This window comes from Cervus canadensis, chromosome 6 (genome assembly GCF_019320065.1).
Source record: "Cervus canadensis isolate Bull #8, Minnesota chromosome 6, ASM1932006v1, whole genome shotgun sequence".
Taxonomy (NCBI): domain Eukaryota; kingdom Metazoa; phylum Chordata; class Mammalia; order Artiodactyla; family Cervidae; genus Cervus; species Cervus canadensis.
In genome coordinates, this window is record NC_057391.1 from 75,581,700 (window position 1) to 75,605,358 (window position 23,659).

A 23,659-nucleotide genomic window follows, 5' to 3' on the forward strand; every position below is an offset into this window, starting at 1 on the left:
CTGGAAAGAGAAGGAAAACCGAGGGCCAAGTTTACTTCCTTTGAGGCCCCAAACCCTCACAAGAGGACCAGAAACTCCCTAAGAATTTCTGAAGTAGAGGCCTCAGCCAAATGCAATAGGGCAGGGAGTGGAGAGGCGTGTCAGCTGGGCCAGCACCTTGGGAGAGGAATGTGAAGTGGGCCGCTGGCCAAAAGAGGAAGAAATACAGCTGGACTACCTAATAGGGAGCTGGAGGCCTGCGCTGGCTCCCACCAGCCCGCAACAGGACACGCAGGAAAGGATGCCAGGTGGTGTGGCAGGCTCAGAGCCCATCCCAAGCTCCAGGCTGGCTTCCCCAGCCTCCGGCCTCCTCCTGACCCCAGGGCACCCTTCTGAGTCCCAGGAGCCTCCCTGGCCCTGCTCTGGACCCCGGATTCAGCCCCATCACCAGAATGACCCTTGGTGACTCAAGGGGCCATCACCTCCAGTACCTTCTCATCTGCAGACGTCTCCTGCTGGACTGTGGCTACCACACCCCCTCGAATGGCATCCAGTCACTGTCCGTCCAACATTTGGTAACCACTGACTACCACATGCCCACTGGAGCTCCCTGAGGAGTCACCTTTTCTTGGCGTGCAAAAGCACACCTCCCTCCCTGAGTTTGGGCCTCCCAAAGAGAGGAAGAACGTGGTCTTTATTCTGGGGGAGAGAGAGGAGGTACTAGGCAGAAATTACCAGCAATGTCAGAGTCTGGTTCAAGATCTCCATAGCAGACTGCAAAAACAGCCCCAGTTCCTCATCCCTGCTTACATCTACCCCCCTCTGCAAGTCACTATAAAGTGTCATCTCACTTACTAAAAATGCAATTTCTCAGGCCTCACCCCAGACCCAGTGAATGACCAACACTGAGGATGACGCTCCACAACCAGTGTTGTAACAAATCCTCCAGGTGACTGATGCACATCCAAGTAAGAACCGCTGTTAAACGACCCCTATCCTGCTAGGCTTCAAGGCTCTGGGATGAGGTGGCATGCGTGTCCAGATGCCAGTGCCGCAGCCTTCAGGAGCCCCAGGCAATGGACCCCTTACTAGGAAGCCCCAGGAGACCCTACAGATTCACCTTCACTCATCCAAGGAGTCCCCAGTCAGTCATAGATGAGTGACATCCCCTGAGAATCTTCCAAATGTCCTCAGAGCTAGGAGTCTCACAACAGTGCCCTAAGCAAGTGCAGTGAAGGCTGCCAAGAGGCTGCCAACATGTGTGTCCTCTCCAGCTCTCTCCAACCCATCTTCTACCCAGGCGCTAAGTGAGCAAAGGCAAGGGGCTGAGTGGCCCAGAGCCAGGGCAGAAGGAAGAAAGGGCCAGAGCCAGGAAACCAAGCGTGCACAGACAGACATAACTGGAATCCCACTGGCTGCCCCTGGGACCCAGCCAAGATGGACTCAGCCAGCCACGGCTTCCCACCTCCCGCCTCTTCCAAAACTATGTGCAAAGAACAACTAACTTCCAAATGTTGCAAGAAGCCACTGTGAGACATACAATACAAATTCATTTAGAAGCATGCCTTAATTCACAGTAGCTTTTCTGTCATTGCATATTTACTTCATCAAGGAACAATAAAAGCAGAAGGGCTCCCTCCTGGGAAGAGAAAAAAACAGCAAAGTAGTGTGAGTCCCTAAGAACCTGACTCCCGGTGCCCCAGGAAGAAGGTAGCGGGCAAAGGAGCACATGCCCCAGGGGATGAGAACCAGGTGTCAAAAACACACGTGGGAGGGAAGAAAATAAAAAACAGACTCTCTGCCCCTGCCCTCCCTCACCAAATAGCAGTGAGTCTTTGAACTCCGATGTGGCGGGAACAGCAGGTGAACACAAAGAGCCACCCGCAGAGGCAGGAAGCCCGGCTTCTGGCCCCACCTGCCACCTGTAAACATCCCCCAAGTCCTCCAGCCCCTCCAGGCCTCAGTCGCCTCATCCACGGAATGGGGGTCAGAGCTCCTGCCAAGTGGGGTGTGGGACAGGGAAGGACAGAAAGAGCGGTGTGCACGGTGATACGCTGGGTGTGACACCATCTGTCATGCACACAACCAGACAGGTAGGAACTGCATAAGTGGACACTTAGGAATGAAAACCACCGAACTGGATAGTGATCAGTTCCACTGGGGGACAGGAATGGGACTGGGGAGAAGAACGCCAGGGTCTCCAATCTGCAATGTTCATCTTCTTTGCAAACTGGCCTCAGAGCAGAAAATATAGAAATAACAGCTGTAACCGCCTGAGCCTTTGCAGGTCTAAATTTCCTTACTCCCCCAGCCAAATCATTTCACACGGGTGTTCTGAGGATTAAATGAATTAATATCTGTGAAACACTCAGAGACATGCCTGGTCCATAGCCTAGCCCGGGCTTGGCTCCTTCTCAGGGGAGGGGGTGGGTGCTCAGCTCGGTAACTCCAACCACACTCCGAGCCATACGGTGGACCTAAGCTGGCCTTGTCCTGAGCCAGCAACTTCCATGGAAAGGGACCGGGAGCAGGTGCCCTAACTGGACACCCCTGGGCCCCAAAACGGCCTTGCTGCCTGCACCAAGCAGACCATTAAGGGGGGAAGGCAGGTGGGCGGTTATCCAGACAGGCCCAGGGAATTAAACCCCAATGTGGAATTCTTTCCTTTTTAAAAAGCTGAAAGCTGATTATATACAATGAATCTCTAAGTTTACCACTGCTTAACTTACCAAAAAAAAAAAAGGTAGGTGGCTTTCTTTGAGGCTAGAGTTTTGGAAAATTATCCAGATTTCTAAAGCGAGTCCTCAGGACTTCAGGCATGAAAGACACCTCCAAAGAGCCCCAGCTAGCAAAGTATCCAGGATGAAGGGCAGGAAACCAGGGGTCTGGGCCCCCACCCCCATCCCCGCTTCCCCTGCTCCACCTCCTCCAGCTCCCAGCTCCCAGGGCCAAGTCTGGAAAAGCACTCTGGGTTCCTGGAAAGAAAGGCCTTTCCGAATATCGGGAACTCTACTGGAAAGTGCCATTAGACATTATCTGGAGGATGTCTGCGGTGTTTGAAAAGGAGCCACTCCCCTGCCGAAGTCAAGGCAGTGGCCAAAAACAACAGAGGGGCTCCTCAGAGCCAGACACACACCACACACGTATATACACACACATATGCACACATACACATACATACACACGCACATACACACACGCGCATGTGCACAATACACAAATATACATATATACACACTCATATACACTCGTTATATACACACATATATACACGTACACAGACATACAAATACACATACCCACTCACGTATACATATACATACACATATACATATGCACATTCACATACACACATACACAAACATATACAGAGAGACACACACATATATACAGACACCCACACACACACCTCCATTCACATCGACACACACATCCTCGCTCACAGACCTGGAGATCAAAAACAGATCTGGGACCTCAAAGCTACTGGCCCTGCCCCCAGCACAGCCTCACACTGGGGAGACAGGGGTCCCATTTTCTGGTCTGGGGACTTAGAAGAATTAAAAGTCCCACTTCTCTCTCCATCCTCAAACCACAGGCTGTGACATGCGCACACTTCCACATGGGACAGAAGGAGAAAGAGCCTGACGGTAACAAGCCCCCTCCCACCCACAGGCAGGACGGGCGCCTCTCTCCCAAGATGGAAAGCCAAGTTCCATTAGGAGACCTGCCTGAAGGGGGCCACCCACGTCGCCGCACCCTCCCCTCCGGTCATTTCACCTACAGACGATTTGAAAACGGAGCCCGGCACCACTCTGCTCTATTCCCCTTGGTTACAATCAGCTTTGCAGATGACTTTTAAAAAATAAATCTTCAGGCACATAAAAATGCTCCCCTGTAAGCCCTGGCCTCAAATCACAGGCCTGCAACCACACTCCGCAGCCCCCAAGTACCAACCATCACAGAACAGGAAAAACAAGGTAGAGACCAGGCTCCTTTCCCTCCCCACCCCCATCACTCTTCCACCATCATGGCTTTGATTTAGGCCCTCATGGCCTTGATTTAGACCCTCAGCTGCAAGGTGATGGGATGGGACAGGTCTTTCCCCCCCAAAGCTGTCCCCTGGCCGGGCCTGCAGCACTGAAAGCCAAAACAGCTCACCCCAACCTAAGCCCTCAGACTCACCCTCACCCCCTTTCTTAACAGCCTCAAGGCTCAAATCAGAACCTGCAACTTTGTGTTTACAGGCACAGGCTTCTAAAGTCAAAATAAACACTGAGCATCAGCTACCTGGTTCAAAGGGTGCTAGGTGTCCCTGGAGACCAAAAGGAGTGGCCAGCAGGAGCAGGTGAAGCTGAAGGGTCCAAAGCAGGAGAGAAGGAGGGGGCATGGATGACTCTCATAGCAGGGAAGCCAGCCCCCCACAGCTAGGGTCAGCTCCGGGAGAGGCCACCAGGCTCTGGAGTCATTTCCCCGCAGTTACTCCTTCTACTGAAAAGTAGGGAGAAATACAACTAGAATCCTCCACTACCTTTTCAACCCAGAAAAGGAACTTCAGAAAGGCCTGCACCTACCCCTTTAGCATCACAGACCCTCTAGTCAAAGACCTGGATTCAAAACCAACTCTACCCCAATCGGGCTTCAAGAGACCCTGGTAAAACCACTCCCCCTTTCTGAGCCTTACTTGTTCTGTCTATAAAATGGGAATAAGACCTCACAAGTCTTTTTATCACAATGAATGGAGAGAACACAGGTGAAAGCATAAATGTTAAAAATCATGAACCATCTAATGAGTACTCGGTTATATTCCATCTTAAAGTGAAGTCACTCAGTCATGTCCGACTCTTTGCGACCCTATGGACTGCAGCCCACCAGGCTCCTCCATCCATGGGATTTTCCCAGCAAGAATACTGGAGTGGGTTGCCCTTTCCTTCTCCAGGGGATCTTCCCAACCCAGAGATCAAACCTGGGTTTCCCACATTGCAGGCAGACTCTTTATTGCCTAAGCCACCAGGGAATTACTATATTTCATCTTAAACTATTCCTTATTATTTTATTTATGTAAGCCTTGTCTCAATTAAAACATAAACTCCAAGATAGCAATGGGTGCATCTGTACTTCTGGTGAAGGGTGGCATTTCGAGGTCAGTCTGCCTGGGTTCATTCATAAACTCGTTTATTAGCTGGTCAATCTTTGGAAACCTACTTAAACCTTCTGAGCCTCAATCTCCCCATCTGTAGTAACATGGGAAGTTAACTATCTTTCTCAAGGGTTTTTTTTTTAAAGATTGAGATAATCCAAACCATGCAAACTTCAATCAGTGTAAGCTACAGTCTTTTTACTTATTTGGAGAACCAAGACATCTTAATAAATATTATAGGTTGATTGTTGGATATAAAACAGACAACTCGTCTTTCTAGCTTTCCTTTCTCTCGTCTTCTCTTCCCTTCCCTGAAAGTGGATAGTGTTTACATTGCCTCCCAGATCTTGGGCACATGAAATGCTTTAAGCCAAAATGAAATGTTTAAGGACCAAGGGTACCAGCCCCTTCTCACTGTGAGCCTTTGGGTGTGAGCCTGTTATTCTATATCTCTAAGCTCAGCATCTTCATCTATCAAGTGTGATCATCCGACATGCCTTACAAGGCTGTTGTGAATGTTAAATGAGGCTGCAGAGAACACATCCCCCACAGAGGCCATGTGCAAGAGGTTTCTCTACATCCCCTTCCCCCGCCCCAACCCTGTGGGTGACAGACCTGGAGAGGACCCCTCAATCTCTCAATGAAGAATGGATCCCAGCCCAGAAGTAGCCCACTGCAGCCAAGGACCAAGCAGGCGGTTTCCAGGGTAACAGCATCCTCTGCATCTTCTCCCGATTTCCATCCCAGCTGCCTTTTATTCTCCTCCCACCTCTGTAGTGGGCTAAGTCACCTGTTCCCACTATTGCTAGGCAACCTCTGAGAATGGGCAGCTGTCTCCTGGGGGAGGACCCTGGCCCTGCCCTCCCCTCTTCATGCCTCAGGACTTAGAGAAATTTGCCCCACTTAGACCCTCCCTGTTAACCGTGGGATGGCAGAAGGTGGGAAGTAATCCCAGGCCAAGGAGGCAGGTCCCATGGGACTAGCTCAGCCTTTGATCAATGAGGAAGGAACACACCTCCACCCCCAGCCCAGGCTTCCGTTTGCCTGTGTTTATCTGAGATCTAGTCTTAAGCAGTTTCCAAGAAAAGGGCCACATCAGGCTTTTTATGAAAGCTATCCTTCTTGATTATTTTCCTCTTCTGTTCTCCCACTCATTCGCAATGAACCAGGATCCCTGACCTTTTCATAAAGAGTGAGCAAGAGAGAAAAGGTGGACTCGCAAGTGAGAGAAAAAGGGGCGAGGATGGAGAGAGCTCAACTCTGGGAGGTGGGATGACAGGCAACTGTCATTTTCTTCCTAAATTAGCATTATCTGAGGGTTTTTAAAGTTGAGATATAATTCTTGAACCGTCAGAGTCACCCAGTTTAAAGCCTACAGTTCAGTGGTTTTTAGTATATTCACAAGGCTGTGCAACCGCCACCGCTATCTAATTCCAGAACGCTTTCATCACCGGGTTTTGTTTTGTATATGTTTTGGCTTTGGTTAAATGTTGCTAGAAATGCAAGCATTTGCTTTATAAGCAGCAGAGCAAAATCTGAGGAGGCAACGCAGCCCGGCTTCAGACCCCAGCTCTACCTCTCGCCAGCTGTGGGTTCTTGGATAAGTTACGTGACTGCTCTGAGCCGGTTCTCTCCTCTGTAAAACAGGGTCAGAGTATCCCCCTCGCAGGATTAGATGTGTTAATGCATGTGGAGTCCTTAGCACAGGGCGGAATGCTTAGCACATGCTCAGAAAGGGTGAGCCACTGTAATTTTCAAAAGAAAAAGAATTTTTTCAACTTAAAAAAAAAAAAATCCAGTCCTGCTCCTGGCTCTGCTAGCAGGTGGCTGGGACGGCCAGTTTCTGTCTGGGAGGGGTTGGAGGCCTTGCTACCCCCACCCAACCCCTTTGCAAGTAATGGCACCACCTGGGGTGGCTGAATAGGGCACGAGGAGGGGGCAGGGTGAGGCTGTGACTGTCGCCTACGTATCTTTGCGACCAAGTGTGACTACTCCAGACTCACAAGGTGCCCTGCACGGCAAGATCCTGCCAGTAACCCCCAGCCAGGATGGGGGTGATGGGGGTAAAGGAAGACAAGGAGGGACAAGCAGGAGAGCGAAGGACTAGCCCTCTCCCCAAGGTTACCTTCTACCCACTGAGGAGGGAGGGTTCCCCGACCTGATGCTCAGCCCAAGAACCATCAGGCCCTGTGTTAGGGGCTCCCAGGATGGCCCTAAGCCCTGCCTTGCTGAACCCCCTGCCCCGGCCACTCCCCAGGTGTCTTGCCTCAGATTGGGCAATTAGGACTTAAGATACTGTGCCGTTGCCAAAGGAGACAGCACACGCTGGGCTAAATCCCCAGTCCCAGCAGGGTGACCCAGTGTGACCAGGACTATGGAACCAGATAACAGGGTCCCTCCGCCTGCTGCCTTTTAGCTGTGACCCCTCTGGGGAGCTGCAGACTGGACTGTCCAAACCCTATCCAGCTCCTGGTGGGCTCTGGGACCCTTCCAGCATCCCAGGTGAGTAACTCAGCCCAGCTCCCCAGACCCTTCCTGCAGAGACGTGGGCCCTTTGACCACACTCAGGGGATAAAAGCAGGGTCCCAGGAACATGCCCTAACACTTCAACCCTGAGCCGCACAACAGGTCCCAGGAAAAGTGGGGGTGGGTCACACATGGGGGCAGCTCAGGTGCTGGACAGTCCCGACAACACCTGCACGACAACACCTGTGCAGAGGTGTGGGGCTCCAGAGCCCAACCTATGAGCTGTACAAACAGCCTGGCCTCTTAGCAAGGTGAGAGGTCAGCTCTGGGAGGGGCAGAGAGAATGGGGAAGGAGGACCAGGAGGGAAAACAATGGCAGGTGGACTCACTGGCACCCCTGCTCCTCCCAATCTTCCCCCTCCAGTAGGGGAAGTCCTACCCCCTGTGTACACACACACACACCCCACCACAACCACAACCACAAGCCCCGATCATTTACCAGGGAAAGGAAAGGCTTCCCAGCAGAACTTTCCCTGCCACCTCTCCTGCCCCGTACTGGTCAGTGCATGCCCCTGCTGTGACTGGTATGGCCTGGTGGGATTTTCTGCCTTTCTGCATGGAACCTGTCATTGTCACAGCCCCACCTGGGTGGAGCATCTGCTACCTAACAGGGGTTCCAATCAGCGCTCAGACCGACTCCACAAGGAGAAATCGCCGCTGTTCTACACTCTGCAGGGACTAGAAGGTGAGAAGCAGGCACACACAGTAGCAGGCCTGTGGCCGGGCCATGTCTCAGGTTGCCCCACCCTGGCAGGGCAGGAGGCGCCAGGTCTCATGTGACAAGTCCTCAAGCCAAGTTTATGGTTTGTGGCCACTGGCCAGGTGCCCAGCCCCAGGCCTTCCTCAAGAAGCTGGAAAGAGGAGCCCCAAATCCCAACCACAAATCCCAAGTGACAGGACGCCCATTTGGTGTGACCTCCTCGCACAGAACCGCTCACAGTCCCCCAGGGAAGGTCCCAGGGGTGAGGGCCTCTCCCAGGCCCTGACCCACTGAGCAAGGAGGCCTTGGCAGCCCTCCTCAAGAAGTCAGACTTTAGGAAGTGATTTTCCTCCTTTTGAAGAGGCTGAATCCTACAAGCCCATCTCAGCAGCCCCTCAAGGTCTCATCATTGCTCAGCACTGGAAAGTCCGGCCCGCCCTGTGCCCCAGGCCCTCTCACATCTCTCTCTCCAGGGCAGCCCTGAGGCTCCCAGTCTGTCCATCTCTCCCATCTCTCTTCCAGGTTCTGTCCACCAACTTCACCTGCACTCAGAGCACCCACGTGGGCCAAGTTTCAGAGAGGAAGCAGCTGCAATCTGGGGCCAAGCGGGGCTGGGCAAGCTGCTGGGGGTGTGAGCAGGGCCTGCAGAATGCGCTCAGTTAATTATCAGAGGGGCCTGAAGACCTCTGAGGTCGTTTTACCAGCATTACCACTAGAAGACAATGTTTTTAAGCACTTTGGCATTCATCGGTTAATTATCAGAGGAGCCTGAAAACACTCTGAGGTATTTTACCTGTATTACAACCAACTGACATGTTTTTAAGCACTTTGGCATCCATCTCTTCATCCTGGATACCCAGGAAGTAGGAAAAGGGTAGGCAAGGGATTCTATACCATTCTATAGGTCAAGGGGTTGAGCAAACGGAAAGGTCAGGTGACACCCAATGAACCAGCACTGACTTTGGGGTCAAAGGTCAAGGACAACACAACTCCCACACACTCCTGGCTTCCTTTGGAAGCGGATTTTTATACTACATCTTATCTCAAAGCATCACGGTAAAAAAGCCATAGCGGCTCTGGTTCCTCAAAATAGTTAACATTTACTGAGCACTCACTATACCCCATGTACTAAGCTAAAATTCCCTACACACCTTACTTGGTTTGTAAGCTTCTACTCAGCTATTTCAGGCAGGAACAATTATTATCCCCATTTCCCTCTTGGCATCATCAGGCACAGAGCAGGTAAGTGACTCACCCTGGATCACACTGCTAGCCAGTGGCGGGGTGAAGACTTGAACCAGGGTGCCCAGAGCATGTCCATCTGCGGAGGCCGGAGCCAGAATCCAGTCCCAGAAAGGGATGGTTTATCTGGAATGTGAAGCATTTCATCCCAATCTCTACCAACCTGGCCTGGAGTTAGCAGCCAGGCATGATGTTTATCCAATTATTTCATCATCATTTCTGGACCACGTGCAATAGGTCTGACTCTGTGCTAGGCACTAGGGATTCTGCACAGCACAGGACAGGCTGCGTCCTGCCTCCATGGACACTGACGAGGAGTGAATCGGGAAGGAGTGAACACTAGGAATATGAGGATGGAGATGAGGGCCAATTCTCTCCTCTTTCAGGCTTTATCACTACCAGGCATCACTCACTCCTAACCTCCTGCCTTCAGGGTAGGCAGACATCCTGATCCTCCCCAGATAAACCCACCTACAGCAGACTCTCCCCTCTTTGCAATCCTCCACCTTGGTGGGTAACCTTGGTAGCTCCTCTGAGGATGGTCTCGCAGTCCAGGACATGAATGCATGCATGCTCAGTCTGACTCTTTGTGACCCCATGGACTGCAGCCCACCAGGCTCCTCTGTCCATGGGGATTCTTCAGGCAAGCATACTGGAGTGGGCTGCTGTGCCCTCCTCCAGGGGATCTTTCCTGACTCAGTGATCGAACCCACGTCTCTGGTGGCTCCTGCATCGCAGGCACTTTACCGCTGAGCCACCAGGAAGCCCCTCGAAATCCAGAAGCAAATGTAAATAAAGCAGCCTCTCTTCCTGCCACATAGCTTGACAACCTGGCTTGATGTGGATACAGAATCAGGATCTGGCCTATTTACAACTACCTTCTTTTACCTGTCAGGGCTGTCTCTCTGTTTGAACATCCATCAGCTCAACAAACATTAATTAAGGTCCTACATGTGAAAAACAGAACAAAAACCCAGGGCTGGCACCAGTGGGAATACACAGGACACTAGAGCCTCCAGGATTTAAGAGGGAAGAGAGAGAAAAAAAATTGAACAGCAGAAGAGGCCCTTTTACATATCCTCTGCTGTCGACCTAGCAGTAAAGGGGGTGGGGGCGGGGAAGGTATTAGCTTCTTTTTATAAACAAGAAATTGGAGGCTGGGAAAGGATAAGTAACTTGTCCAGGGCCACAAGCATACAAGTGTAGAGCCAGGATTTTACTCAAAATCTATGTTCTCTCTAGCCAACTTGACTCCAGGCACACGTGAGCACACACACAAGGATGTGGGTGAGAGTCACCCATGGGCTCTGAGGACGCTGGTCATTCCCAAAAGATGGGCGTTCAGAGCTGGGGCCCCTAGAAAAGATGGCTTCAGTTCTCAGCCTCCAACATCAAAAAGACTGTAAAATCCAGTAAACTTGCCCAAGCCACGGCATTTTCTGTCCTGAGGCAAGGAGCCCAGCAGGATGAACTCTGCACTGAAGCACTCTTTGAAGGGACAAGCCATGGCCAACCCAAGGCAGGTTCTTGAGTCATGCCTGCTACCTGCACAGACTTCTACCAGCATCTGCATCAGCCTTGGCGTCACCCAAGAAGTCATTTAATCTGATGCCTGTAAGGAGCCCTGAGGGGTGTGCAGGGCAGGCAGGAGGAGGAAACAGAACGGAAGGGCCACAGGGACAGAGACCTGGCCTGTCTAGCTCATGGCTGCACCCTCTGCACCGGGATCCCAGCCTGGCCCAGAGGAGGGGCTCCAAAAGTACTTGCTGAACAAACTAATAAAGGCTCAGAGAAGCGAAATGACTGGCCCAAAGTCTCACCCACAGTCCAGGCTGTCTGGTCTAGGACAAAACACAGGGGTCTTCAGCTCTGTATCTCACAGCACCGTGACCTCCTTCTGCCCCTCCTCACCCCAGCCCTCACTCTCCCGCCTCCATCTGGAACGGTCGGCCTCTGTCCTACTCCTTGGCTCTGGTCCCACTCAACCCTCACCTCCCAGGGTCAGCAGGGAGACTGTCAAAAGCACCAAGTTACTTTAAGTCTGATCCTCCTGTTGTAATGCCAATTTAGATCCCCACCAGCCTGCTGAGAACTAGGGGAAATGTGCAGAAACTGAGGTTACAGAGACTTAATGGCCCAGAAAAAAAAAAAAGCTGTGGACCAGATTCAATCAAGGCCCAGAGCTTGTGGGCCTTCTCCATCAACCCCACCAAAGCAGGTGTTGGCTCCCCTTGGTCTGAGATCTTTGCAGGCTCTGGATGCCAGAGCCAGCTTTCCGGCCTCCTTCACCAACTAAGGAATGAGTGAGGGGAAGCTGCCTGAGGGAGCACCGCTGCAACCCAGCCCCTCCATGCAACTGTCTGGACGCTAGGCTGGTTACTTCCACCTCTGCCCCTCATTTCCTCATCCTCCTGCTGCCCGGCTCCCAGAGCTGCTGGGAGTAACAACTGAAACAATATATACAATTAGAACAGGGCCCAGCATACATCAGCCAATGCCAGCTTTTGGAACTGTGGAGTTTGTCCCTGGGTAACCAACCTTCCCAGGTGACCCTGTTCCCACCTGGTTGCCCAAAAGCCTGGTGCACACCCACTACCACCCAGGTCAGAGTTCTGAGTCTGTGTGTGTGTGTAGGGAGAGAAAGAGAGACACTAATTTTTCTCCCCCACTGCTTTTAATATATTCACTCATTCATTTGATAATAATGAATACCATGTGCAGGTTCAATGCTTAGTCCCACAGTCCTTAAAAGGACCTGATTCCTAATTCTTGGGCAGTCCTGTCACTCCACCTAGCCAGGCACACAGTAGGTGCTAGGCAAACAGAAATTTCTACTCTTCTACCCCCCTCCCACAGAAGACCCCCCCAAATATCCACCACACACTAATCCCACTCCTCCTGTCCAACTTAAAATCTATTCCCAAGGAAGGTGCACCTTGAAACTCCCCAACCTTTACCCCCATGAGAATCTCCAGATTATTCCATTCTCAACTCCCCAACAGTCCAACTGACCCAGGAGATAAACCAGGTGAGGGAGGGACTCACCTCTCCCCCAGCCCTCCCAGAGGGGCCCGACAGGTAGAGGGGGAGGGGTGTTTAAGTAACTGCTGCAAGGAAAAGAAGTCGGCTAGAAGCAGGGCAACCTTCTGGGGCGGCTGCAGAGGGCTGGGCCCAGCAGAAGCCAAGACCCTGGGGCTCAGGTCGCCCTGCTTTGGGAAGCCCTTTGTGCGCTGTTTTAAATTACCTCTGCTTGTCTGATGAAGTGAGTAAAAGGGCGCCAGTTTCAGGGCTTAGGATTCCTGAGTGAGCTAATACAGGATGCCTTTGGCTGAAAAAAAACTTCAGTCGGCTCCCTAAACTCCCCCCCCTTTTAAGTTTAAAAAAGGGAATGAATGTTACCATTTTTGGACATAAGCGTTCTCCCTCAAGCCCAGCCCTAACCGCACTATCCAGGGGGACGCGCCATCCTGTGTGTCCCCCGCTCCCCCCCCCGCCATTCCCAGATCAGCCGAGGGGTGGAGGTGGGGGTGGGGGTTAAGAAGGGACCGGATGGGAGCGGGCCGCGAGGGAGGAGGGAAAAGGGTGTTCAGGGTACGTGGCCGCCTGGGGCAAGAGCTCACCGCGCAGGCAGGAAGCAAAGGCACGGTTGGGGCGCCCTCCCCCCAACAAGAGTGGTTTCTGACCTCTTCCTGCCACCGGCCACTGTGCCCGGGTCCCCTCGCCAGCTTTGAGCCCAGCGCCCGTGGGAGAGCGCGCACCCGGCACGCGGCCTGGGACGCGCCTCGGTGGCTAAGCATGGAGCCCCAAGGACTGACCCCAAATATCCCCAGAGACAATGCCTTGCCCTACCGAGCCCCTCAACTCAGATCAAGTTGCCCAAATTCGCCATCTCCCAGGAACGAGCGGGGATCGGAGAGGCAGGACGCAGACGCAAGCTCATCTCGGTTCGCAGCTACCAAGCACTGAGTTAAGCAATAAAACGGTTTGCTGCCCTGACCCCGCCTCCACAGGGCCCGTTGGGGAGCCCGCTTTGGCCCGGGTTCTCTCGGCCCTAACCCCATTCCGGCAGGTCCACCTCCACACAGACCCGGAGGGGGGTGCCAATCCCGCTGCCCCCTCGGCCGGCGGATTGGGGCTGGGAGGACCCATGCAGCTTGTCCCCTTCAGGTACCAAGGCGACCCAGGAAGCGCACTGCTACCGCACGCCATATGGAAAGGCGGTCAAGGGGCGGGGAAGGGAAGGGAAAATCGATCCGGAGCTAACTGCCACCGAGCCCGGGGCTCGGCCCCAGCCTCCGGAGCACCGCCCCCGCGCCTTGCCCTCGCGGGGCCGGTGCGACTGCAGCTGGGCGGCCTGGGTAGCCCGCCCCAAGGCGACCTGCCCGCGGGCGGCCCCACCTCCCAGCGCTCAGCCTCGGCGTTCGCGGGCTCTGGGGCCGGGGCGCTCCCCCTTCCGCCCCGCGCCTGTAACCCAACACCCCACCTCGCGGCCGCCGCGCATCCCCCGCCCCCGCTCGTGCGCGCCTGGAACCGGTTCGTAACCCAGAACCCCGGAGCCCCGAGAGCCGAGCTGCCCCGGGCGGGGGGCTGCGACGGGCCGGGGAGGTTGCTGACCTTTCTCTGCTGCTTCTCCCACGCTGGGTCCAGGAGCAGGTCTCGATCCCAGTCCTCTTCGGGCTGCATGTAGTCATTGGTTTGCTGGGAATCATAATGGTCCATGATGGATGGTGCGCGCGTGCTAGGGGCTGGATTTCTTCCTCCACCTTCTCTCCGGGCGGCGGCGGCTGCGGCTTGCTGCCCAGGCGTAGGGAGAGAGTCGGGACGATCTGGGCTGGGGCTGGGCTGGGCTGGGCTGGGCTAGGGCTGGGCTGGGCTGGGCTGGCGGGGCCGGGCTAGCTCCCCTGCACCCGGTTCCGCCGCGGCGCTGCTGGCGAAGGCGGCGGCTGCGGGCGGCGGCGGCTGGAGCTCGCGGACTGCCTGCCTCGCGCCGGCGCTCAGACCTAATCTCCACGCACACTGAGCGAGGCGGACACACTCGCGCTGCGGGCGCAGAGGCGGGCGGGGGCGAGGGGCAGGGGCAGAGCCCTCCGGAGGCTCTCCATTGGCCAGGCCGAGTTGCCCAAACTTCCCCCCTTCGCCTCTCATTGGGAATTCCTGGCATCCGTCAGCCAGGCCGCGGCGCATATAGGTGGACTGGGCGGCCCCCTCCCGGCGCGCACGCCCCCGCCCACTCCCCGGGTTCCCACTCCCCCGCGCGGCTCATGTGACACCAGCTTAAGCTGAACGGGACCGAAGCCGGGGGACGCCTCGCCAAGCTCGGGGACCGAGCGGCCGCGCGCTCGGGAGCCCCAGGAGGAACGGCCAGGGCATTGGACACGCTCCCAGCCCACAGGAAGGCCCGGTACTCCGTTGCCGCGGCGTCCTGCGCTCCCACGAGCGCTCCAAAGCCCACAACTGCCAGGGGGTGGAGGACCGAAGCGAGGAAACCCGAAAAGCATTTCATTTTCTGTTTCCCAGGGTCCGGAGAGATCGGCACCCGGAGAAGGGGGGCGGGGAGTGCCGGAATGGAAAGGAATTTACTGGGAATTTCCTGATTCCGCCCCCGGCCCCGCCCCGCGCGGCACGACCCGGCGGACCCCTGCCCTGCCGGAGCCAGGTTTCTGGCAAGCCATCGGCGCTCCGAAGCCGCACAGCTTTCCCGCCTCGCCGCGGGCTCCTTTGCCGCCCTCCCTTGGGCTCAGGGTCTCAGTCGCTCAGCTCCCCGGGTTCCGCTGCGGGTTCCCGCGGGCTGGCAGGGCCGAGCTATCCTTATACACACCTGGGCAGCACCCTAATAGCTCTGAGCGATCTACCTATTCCACGCCCCCTCAACACACACCGCAGACCCGATGGAGAAACTGAACTTCGGAGAGATGAGCGTAAAAGGGGGACTTATCGGGTTCTCAGAGCTCCACAAGCCAACCCTGTAACCTTATGCCTGACAAACAAAGCCTTATTGTTATTGGAGGAAGGAGGGCAAGACCGAAGAAACACCTTTAGGTTGGTGGAGCCTGCCTGCTCCTCCTCCCTCAGGCCTAGAAAGAGGCGGATCCCCCCAGTGGGCTCCCCCGAGAGCTCCAGGGCTGAAGAACAGGAGCCAGGGGCCTCCAGGAGCATCTGCACAGAGTAGTGTTTGATCCGTGTGTGCCCCTGAAGGATGGCTGGGTGTACTGGGAAAATTCAACTGACAGTTCAGAGGTGACTGAAGGAGTTAGAAAGGGCCATGAATTGGGTTACCTGAAAGGCCAACAGATGGGAAAGTTGGAAAAAGTGCCTGTGACTCCCAGGGGAGCCAGCTGATGCTGTGGGAAGCAGATATGGGTGACGTGTCACTCCCTGCACCATTAGTCCATCTCGCACATTTATAAAAGTGTCCCCGGTCAGCACTGTGCCCTCCACAAGTCCCTGGCTGACGAAGCACTGCTTCTGAGCCATGGAGACAGCAGATTTATAGACTGTTTTATATCCACTTGTAAACTATGGCTCTAAACCTGATATTGAGGGTAATGATGGTGCGGTAGCCATTCATTCTCTCAATAAATATTTGTGGAGCCCCATCCATGTGTCAGGAGATGTGCTAGATGTTATGTATCTAGAGATGAAAAAGACACACTCCTTGCCCCTGGCAGTCCAGCAGAGACACACAGAAATAAAAATATACTGCAAGGAGATAGATAGTTCCCCAGCCAGGGGACTGTAGAGGTAGAGAGGATGAATTTTGAACCCAGCATAGGAAAGGAAGCTCCAGGTATCACTTTTTGGAGGAGGGGAAATTCAAGTGAGTCTTTAAGAACAAGAGTCAGCCAGACAAAGAGAAGAGTGGGAGATTATTCCAGGCAGAAGGAACAGTGTGAGCTAATACATGGGGGCAGGAAGCTGTATGGTATAAAAGGAATGCTAGCGTTACAACATGGCTAGACCAGAAATTCAAGGCCAGGAGGGGCAAGAGACAGGGCTGGAGAGGTGGACAGCAGCCAGACAGTGAAGGCCTTCTCTGCCACATGATGTGAGGGTCTGAGGGGAATAAGGCTGGCTGGAAGCTGTGACAACCAGTTGCAAAGGAGTTGTAATAATCCAGGTAGTGCTGGAACCAGAAGTGCTCTAAGAATGTCCAGAGTCAGCTGTCCAGTAAGCAGGTGATGGCACAGCCCTGACTTGAGGGGAAACAGAATCTGAGAGTCATCTGACTATGGATAGCATGGACACCATGAGGGACTCCAGGGAGAATGCCTCAGTGGAGCTAAGAGTGCCCAGCTGAACCCAGAGGAGCAGGACTTAGAAAGGAACTGTAAAGAACAAGGACCCCTGGGGGAGACAGGAAATGGGCCACAGAAGCACAGGAAGCCTGGACAACATGGTGTCATGAAAATCCAGAAGGAAACATCCAAGTGAGGGACATCGGCAACATCAGATATGGCAGAAGAGCCTGGAAAGTAAGGCCTGAAAAGTTGTCTCTGAAATCATGCAGTATGCGTACTTTGGTTTCTGAATTTTTCACTAAGTTTAATGTCTGTGAGATTTGTTTATGTTGTCGCTTGTATCAGCAGTTGATTTTTTTTGTTTGTTTGTTTTCTTCCTGTGTAGTATTGCATTGTATAAGTATATGCTGAGTAATTTACCTACTCTCCTGTCATTTGTATTGTATACAGTTTGAATCTATGAATAAAACTGCTATAAACAGTTTTACATTTTTATGTGTGCTTTTGGTGAACATGTTTCTCTTGGAGAAATAATTTCTCTTGGAGATATCACATATATATCACATCCAAGAGAAATTATATATATATATATGTACCTAGGAAAAGAATTATGTCATACTATGGTATAGGTATATGTTTCATTTTAGTGGATATTGCTAATTTTTCAAATCGACTAACAATTTACTCTCCAAGCAGCAGAATGTGAGAATTTCAGTTGCTCCATGTTCTCCCTCCACTCAGTGTTTTTTTTAATTTTAGTCTTAAAGATTGGTGAGTAGTGGTCTGTTTTTATGGGTTTAATCAGTCATATACTTACCATTTGAATCAATAACTCTCATTCCTACTGCCATTGATAATAGCAATTTATTTTTTTAGCTGCTTGAGATAACATATGCATATTTTATTAATTTCCCCAAATTTAATTAATTAGTTCATTCAACAAACATTTATCAAGCAATTGCTCTATAAAGATACAAAAGCAAAGAAGAAAGATGTGGTCCTCTCTTAGAGGAGGTAGGAGATTCTTAGCAAATATTCCACAAATGCTTGTTTGGGGAGGCTGTTCCGCCCCTTGTGGGAGCTGTTTTGTTTTGCATTAGAGCAGGTCCATTATGACTTTTCAATAAAAATGTTTAAGAAAAGCAGCTCCTTTAAAAAGAAATAGGGACTTCCCATTAGTCCAGCAGATAAGACTCCATGTTCCCAATGCAGGGAACCCAGATTTGATCCCTGGTCAAGGAACTGGATTCCACATGCCACAATTAAGAATTCACATGCTACAACCGAAAGAAGAAAAAAAAAAAAAATTCACATGCTGCGCAAAGATCAAAGAAGACCTGGCACAGCCAAATAAATATTTTTTTTTTTCATTTATTTTTATTAGTTGGAGGCTAATTACTTTGCAATATTGTAGTGGTTTTTGCCATACATTGACATGAATTAGCCATGGATTTACATGTGTTCCCCATACCAATCCCCCCTCCCTAAATTTTTTTTTAATAAGGAAAAAGAAATAATCCCTGGGGTCACATGGGCAACCCACGTAGAGTAAGGGAAGATCATGAAGGAAAATGGGAGGGCTCATCTGGAACAGCACTGATTCCTTTCTCCCCAGAGGCTCAGCCTTTCCAGCCCCTTTTCCGTCCTTTTGGATTTCTCTGGATGCGATGACGAAGGAACTGTGATTGTGGGCAGAGGTCTTGCCATTCTATAGGCCAGTGGGTGTGAATCGAGACTGAAGGAGTCTCAAGTCAGTGGCGGGGAAAGCACTCAGGTCCTTTCCACCAGCTGGGGCTTTCTCCCCCTAGCTCCTCAAGGAATGGAACTCCCGGCTCAGCAGCAGCTCTGAGAGGCTAGCTTAGTCCATTACCAGCACTGCAGGCAGCCCCACTCCAGCCAGTGATGAGTCACCCGGAAAGCCACAAGTGCTTTGCAGCTGGAAGAACCTAGCTCTGGCGTCGATGATCCAACTTCCCTTGGAAAGAGGGAGGAATGGTGTGTCTATGAGTTCTGGGAGTACTTATCAAGCCCCTACTTTGTGTCAGGCAGAGTGCTAAGAGACTCAAGAGGGGTCCTGATGTTCCCAAGCCTCCTGGTCTAGCTGGGACCGAACCACAGGTTTTCTCCCCTAAAACGCATCCACCCAGCAGATAGTCACCCATGACACAGTCTGCAGATAAAAATGAACTGGATTAAAAAAAAAAAAAATGAACTGGATTGACATCTGCCAGGAATGTAAAGAACGCAGAGCTCCAGCTGGGAGCCTGTCCTGCCACAGCCACTCCAGTGCTCCTTAGGCCCATCTTCTTCTGAGTCTGGAACTGACCACACAAGGCCCTGTGGGGAAACACGCAAGTAGGATCTGTAAGATTATGGAAACCAAAAGCACCACAGACCTCGCAAGCCCAGAGATCTGGGGGTTTCCTTCACTGTGTCCTGAACCTCTGACCTTACAGACTAAGATTCCTTATGGGCTTCTCATAAGGAATGACTGTATTTGTAGAAGGCTAGAGGAGAGGGGAAATCACTCACCAGCAATTGAATGCATTAAGTCACTCTCCCCTGAGCTTCTACAGCACATCATTTGTAACTGAAAAGAGCTTTTTTTCTTTGCTTTGCTTTATTGTAGTCCTTTGCCCACGTTTTATCTCCTACTGCCCTTATGCAGTCTTACCCTTCTACTTCCCCCCAACAGCCTACCACAGGGCCTAGAATACAAAAGGTCCAACGCAGTCTTTGTTGAATGAAAAATGACCTGAGTCAAATTTCATCTCTGGGCCTCGCTTTCCCCCTTCAACCTGTGGGAGGCTTTGCCATTGTCCACATAAGCATTTCGTCAGTCCTGGAACTCCCCCAGAAACCAGCACTGGAGAAACTGACCAGGCCATCATCCTTCTCATCCTTGCAGGCAGCTCTCAGCCCTCAGGCCCAAGTCCTCAGCCACCAGCAGCCAGATCCTGCCCGCCCCCCGCCCCCCGCCCGCCCCACAGGCTCATCAGGGGAGAAAAGAAGATGGCCGGCAGAGTCCCATCTGGCAGAATCTTGCTGGAGCAGGCAGAAATGTTTCTTTGTTTCTCATGCTCTGCCCAGCTCTCAGGTTTTAGATCTCAGGTGATGGAACATCTAGCTGGTTTGGTGCCCTTGTTTTCATCTTTTTTTGCATATATCTCTCCCCCAAAATCCAGGTGGTGGTGGTTTAGTTGCTAAGTCATGTCCGACTCTTGGGATACCATGGACTGTAGCCCGCCAAGCTCCTCTACCCATGGGATTCTCCAGGCAAGAATACTGGAGTGGGTTGCCATTTCCTTCTCCAGGGAATCTTCTCAACCCAGGAATTGAACCTGGGTCTCCTGCATTGCAGGCAGATTCTTTACCGACTGAGCTACATGGAAGCTACCCCAAAGTCCAGGGGTCAATCTAAATAGAAACCTCAGAAATCTCCCCCTCAGAGAGCCACCCTGAGGTCAGCTCCGATCAGGGGACAGTCATGCCTGGTGGGTTCCCCAACCTGAGCCCTCTGAGGAGGGTGGGGGTCTCTCCCCAGCTGCCTCTAGTTCCCAGCAAATACCAGAGCGAAACACTCAAGTCACAACTGGGGAATTCCTGGTGACTAGTACCCCCCCACCCCCTTGGGAGGGGTAAGCTGACCTCAGGCTAGGGGAGTGAGTTCCTCAGGAGTTTTATCAATCCCAGCTTACCCCACTGGTCTTCCACAGAGGCTGATCCTTAGAGGCCTGCTCCGGTCACTCCATAGAAATAATGGTGTAGGTTTTGGGAGCAGGTGTCCTTAACTGAGCACAAGATAGCATCAGAGGAAGAGCCCCGGGGTGGGCGTTGGGTGTCAAAAGACCTGGGCTCCTCAGTTTATTTACCTGCAGACTGAGAGAGCTGGACTTTGTCTTTAAGTTCTTTAAGGTCTTTAAGTTCTGAGCCCTGTTCTAAGAACATCCTTAGGCTCCTCCTTCAGATCTTCAATGACAAAAGGGTTTAAGCCTTGGGAAACAGTGTTTCACAATCTGGAATACAAAGTAAGTCCCTTTATAAAGGATACAAATTCTCACAAAGTTACTTAATTTTTGTTTTAATGGTCCTTAAATGTGCACAAATATAAAACTAGGCACAATCTTCTTAAGGTTTACCATCAAGATAAAATCAAAACAAGGTTCAGTTCAGTTCAGTCACTCAGTCGTGTCCGACTCAGATTCTATTTAACAGAAACAGCAAAACCAATAAGATTTAAACGAACCATTTTCATTTAAATGTGACTGTTGCTATTTGCTTAAATTAAACTACGACTCCCAGCATGATGTAAGTTCTGACTGTGATACGGCAGGTGTTTCTTTTGCTTTCAGGAGGCCTGTATCACCACAGTGCCAGACGATGACTCAGTTCTCCTACTAGTTTCTCTATTTGAACCACTGATCAGGGCATCATTTAACCTTCATTTGGTGAGAACACACTGTAATGCACTAAGTTCCCCTCTGCTGTTTTCTCATTAGCACTCTGCAATTAAAGTTAAAAAAATTCTTTTTAATCTTTTTGCCAACAGGAGCCATCTCTCAAGTGTCAATGTCCTTACCGCTAACAGAAGAAGAATCACCTTCATCCCACCTATTTCCCAGGATGGCTGTGAACATCCATTTGCTGTGCTTTTTGCTCAGTCATATCTGACTTTGCGACCCCATAGACTGTAGCCCGCCAGGCTCCTCTGGACATGGGATTTTCCAGGCAAGTATACTGGAGTAGGTTACCATGTTCTCCTCCAGGGGATCTTCCCAACCCAGGGATCGAACCCAGGTCTCCCACATTACAGACCAATTCGTTACCTTCTGAGCCACAGGGAAAGCCCAAGAATCCCTGCTCCAGGGGAACTTCTCGACTCAGGAAGTGAACCTGAGTCTCCTGCATCACAGATGGATTCTTTACCAGCTGAGCTACCAGGGAACCCCATTCATTCATTTATCCAGCCATTATGTACTGAGTACCTGCTTTGGACCAGATACTGTTCTAGACACAGAGGATATAGCAGGAACCAGAATGGACAATATCTCTGCCCTATGAAACTCACACTCCAAAGGGAGAGTCTGAGAGTAAGATAAATGAGGAAAATAATATGATATTATTCAGGGGGAAAAAATTAAGGAAAGAAGGGGAATAGAGAGTGTAGGGATCTGATATACGGGTGTCCCAACACTATCAGACACTTCTCCAACACCAGCTAGATGTCCTCCACATAATTTACCTCAATTCTGACACTATCTACCTGGAAACAGCATCGTATCCCACAGGTCAAGGCTGAATCCTACGGGACTTCAGATGCCAAACAAAAGTCTGGGTTGCCACCTGTGTTTCTGGCACACTGGCTATGAATTCTGAGCTTGCCACAACCCCCTCTGAGCTCGAGTGGCTCAGAGAAAACATTTTACTTACTAGATTACCAGTTTATTACACTGCTACTGCTGCTGCTATTTAGTCACTAGGTCATGGCTGACTCTGCGACCCTAAGGATATAATTCAGGAAGAACTAGATGGAAGAGGTGCATAGGGCAAGGTATGCAGGAATGGGTACAGAGTTTTTAAAGTCCTCTTTGGGAAACGTCGTTCTCCCCAAATCTCTATGTGTCCGCCAACCCAGAAATCGTCCAGAAACATACCCTGACACCCTGTCCTTATTGGGATTTTGTGGAGGCTTCATTACATAGGCATGATTGATTAGATCATTGGCCACTGGTGATTGATTCAACCTCCAACAGCTCCCACTTCCCTGGAGGTCACGGGAATGGGGCTGAAAGTTCCAACCCTACAATAACACAGTTGGTTGCCCTGGCAACCAGCCCCCATCTTTAGGTGCTTTCCAAAAGTCATACAATTAACATAAACTCTAGTGTGGTTGAAAGGGGTTTGTTATGAATATCAAGACATCTTTATTGCTCTTACCACTTAGGAAATTTTGAGGGGTTTAGGAGCTCTGTGCCAAAAACAGGACAAAGAGCAAATATATATTTCTTATTATAAATCACAACATCAGAGGGGTGATGTAGAGAGCAGTTACTCTTTTAAATGGGGTGTTTGGGGAAGGTTTCATTGAGTAGGAATATTTAAGACCTAAATAACATGAAAAAGGAAAAGCATTTGAGGAGCAGCCAGGAGGCTGGCATGGAATAATGTGTGTGAGACTCATGAGGAAAAGTACAGGGCAAGTGTGGGTATAATGGATATTCATTGTTTCTCTGCCCAGAAACCATTTCCTCTCCTGGCAACTGTACCTTGACTTTCCTCTAGGGAGGCACCGCCTCTACCGCAGGCCCTGTGCTGCAGGTAGAGTTGACCACACCCCTAACCACCAGGGCTGAGCAACAAAGGGCCAATCAGAGCACACCGATTGGTTTGGGCTGGGTGTGAGAGCCAATCAGAATGCACGACTGGCAATGAGCCTGTTGCTGGCACTGCTGGGAAAGAGGCACACAGTCTATTCCCCTGGAGATCCCAGCAATGAGGATGATAGCAGCTTAGAGCTTTCAGGAGCTACATGGAACCTAAAGGGAAAAGCCAGTGCAGAGGATGGCAGTTCTAAGGAGTGAAGAAAAGCTGAGTCCTGGTGACGTCTTTTGATTTCCTGTATGAAGTTGTACTACTTCTGGACTTCTCAGTTGTGTATGCTAATTAATTAATTTCCTTTTTTTGCTTGAGTTGGCATATCGGATTATTTATTGATGCATAATAAAGAACTGCAAAACTGGCTGAAAACCATAAACACTAACTATCTCACAGTTTCTATAGATCAAGGATTGGGAGTGGTATAAGCTGGATGGTTCTGGCTCAGGGTCTCTCACTGTA

At 51.5% G+C, this 23,659-nt stretch overlaps 2 protein-coding genes across 4 annotated transcripts in view; one reads left to right on the forward strand and one right to left on the reverse strand.

Moving 5' to 3' along the window:
- ACTN1 (actinin alpha 1) overlaps positions 1–14,606 on the reverse strand; it is a 106,748-nt gene extending 92,142 nt beyond the window's left edge. For all 3 annotated transcript variants that reach the window (XM_043472376.1, XM_043472375.1, XM_043472374.1), the window contains exon 1: positions 14,199–14,606. In XM_043472376.1, the coding sequence (XP_043328311.1) occupies positions 14,199–14,303 (105 nt within the window). In that variant the 5' untranslated portion in view covers positions 14,304–14,606. The remainder of the gene's footprint in view (positions 1–14,198) is intronic.
- LOC122443791 lies at positions 13,691–17,246 on the forward strand. The gene is made up of 2 exons (XM_043472377.1): positions 13,691–13,751; positions 15,102–17,246. Exons 1-2 carry the CDS (start codon positions 13,732–13,734, stop codon positions 15,751–15,753), a joined length of 672 nt encoding a protein of 223 aa, XP_043328312.1. The 5' UTR covers positions 13,691–13,731; the 3' UTR covers positions 15,754–17,246.
- Positions 17,247–23,659: the final 6,413 nt, after the last annotated feature.

Coding starts and splice junctions, on each gene's coding strand:
- LOC122443791 (XM_043472377.1), top strand. CDS start 13,732: ATGCAGCTTGTCCCCTTCAG. Junction 13,752..15,101: donor ATGCAGCTTGTCCCCTTCAG/GTACCAAGGCGA, acceptor TCTGTTTCCCAG/GGTCCGGAGAGATCGGCACC.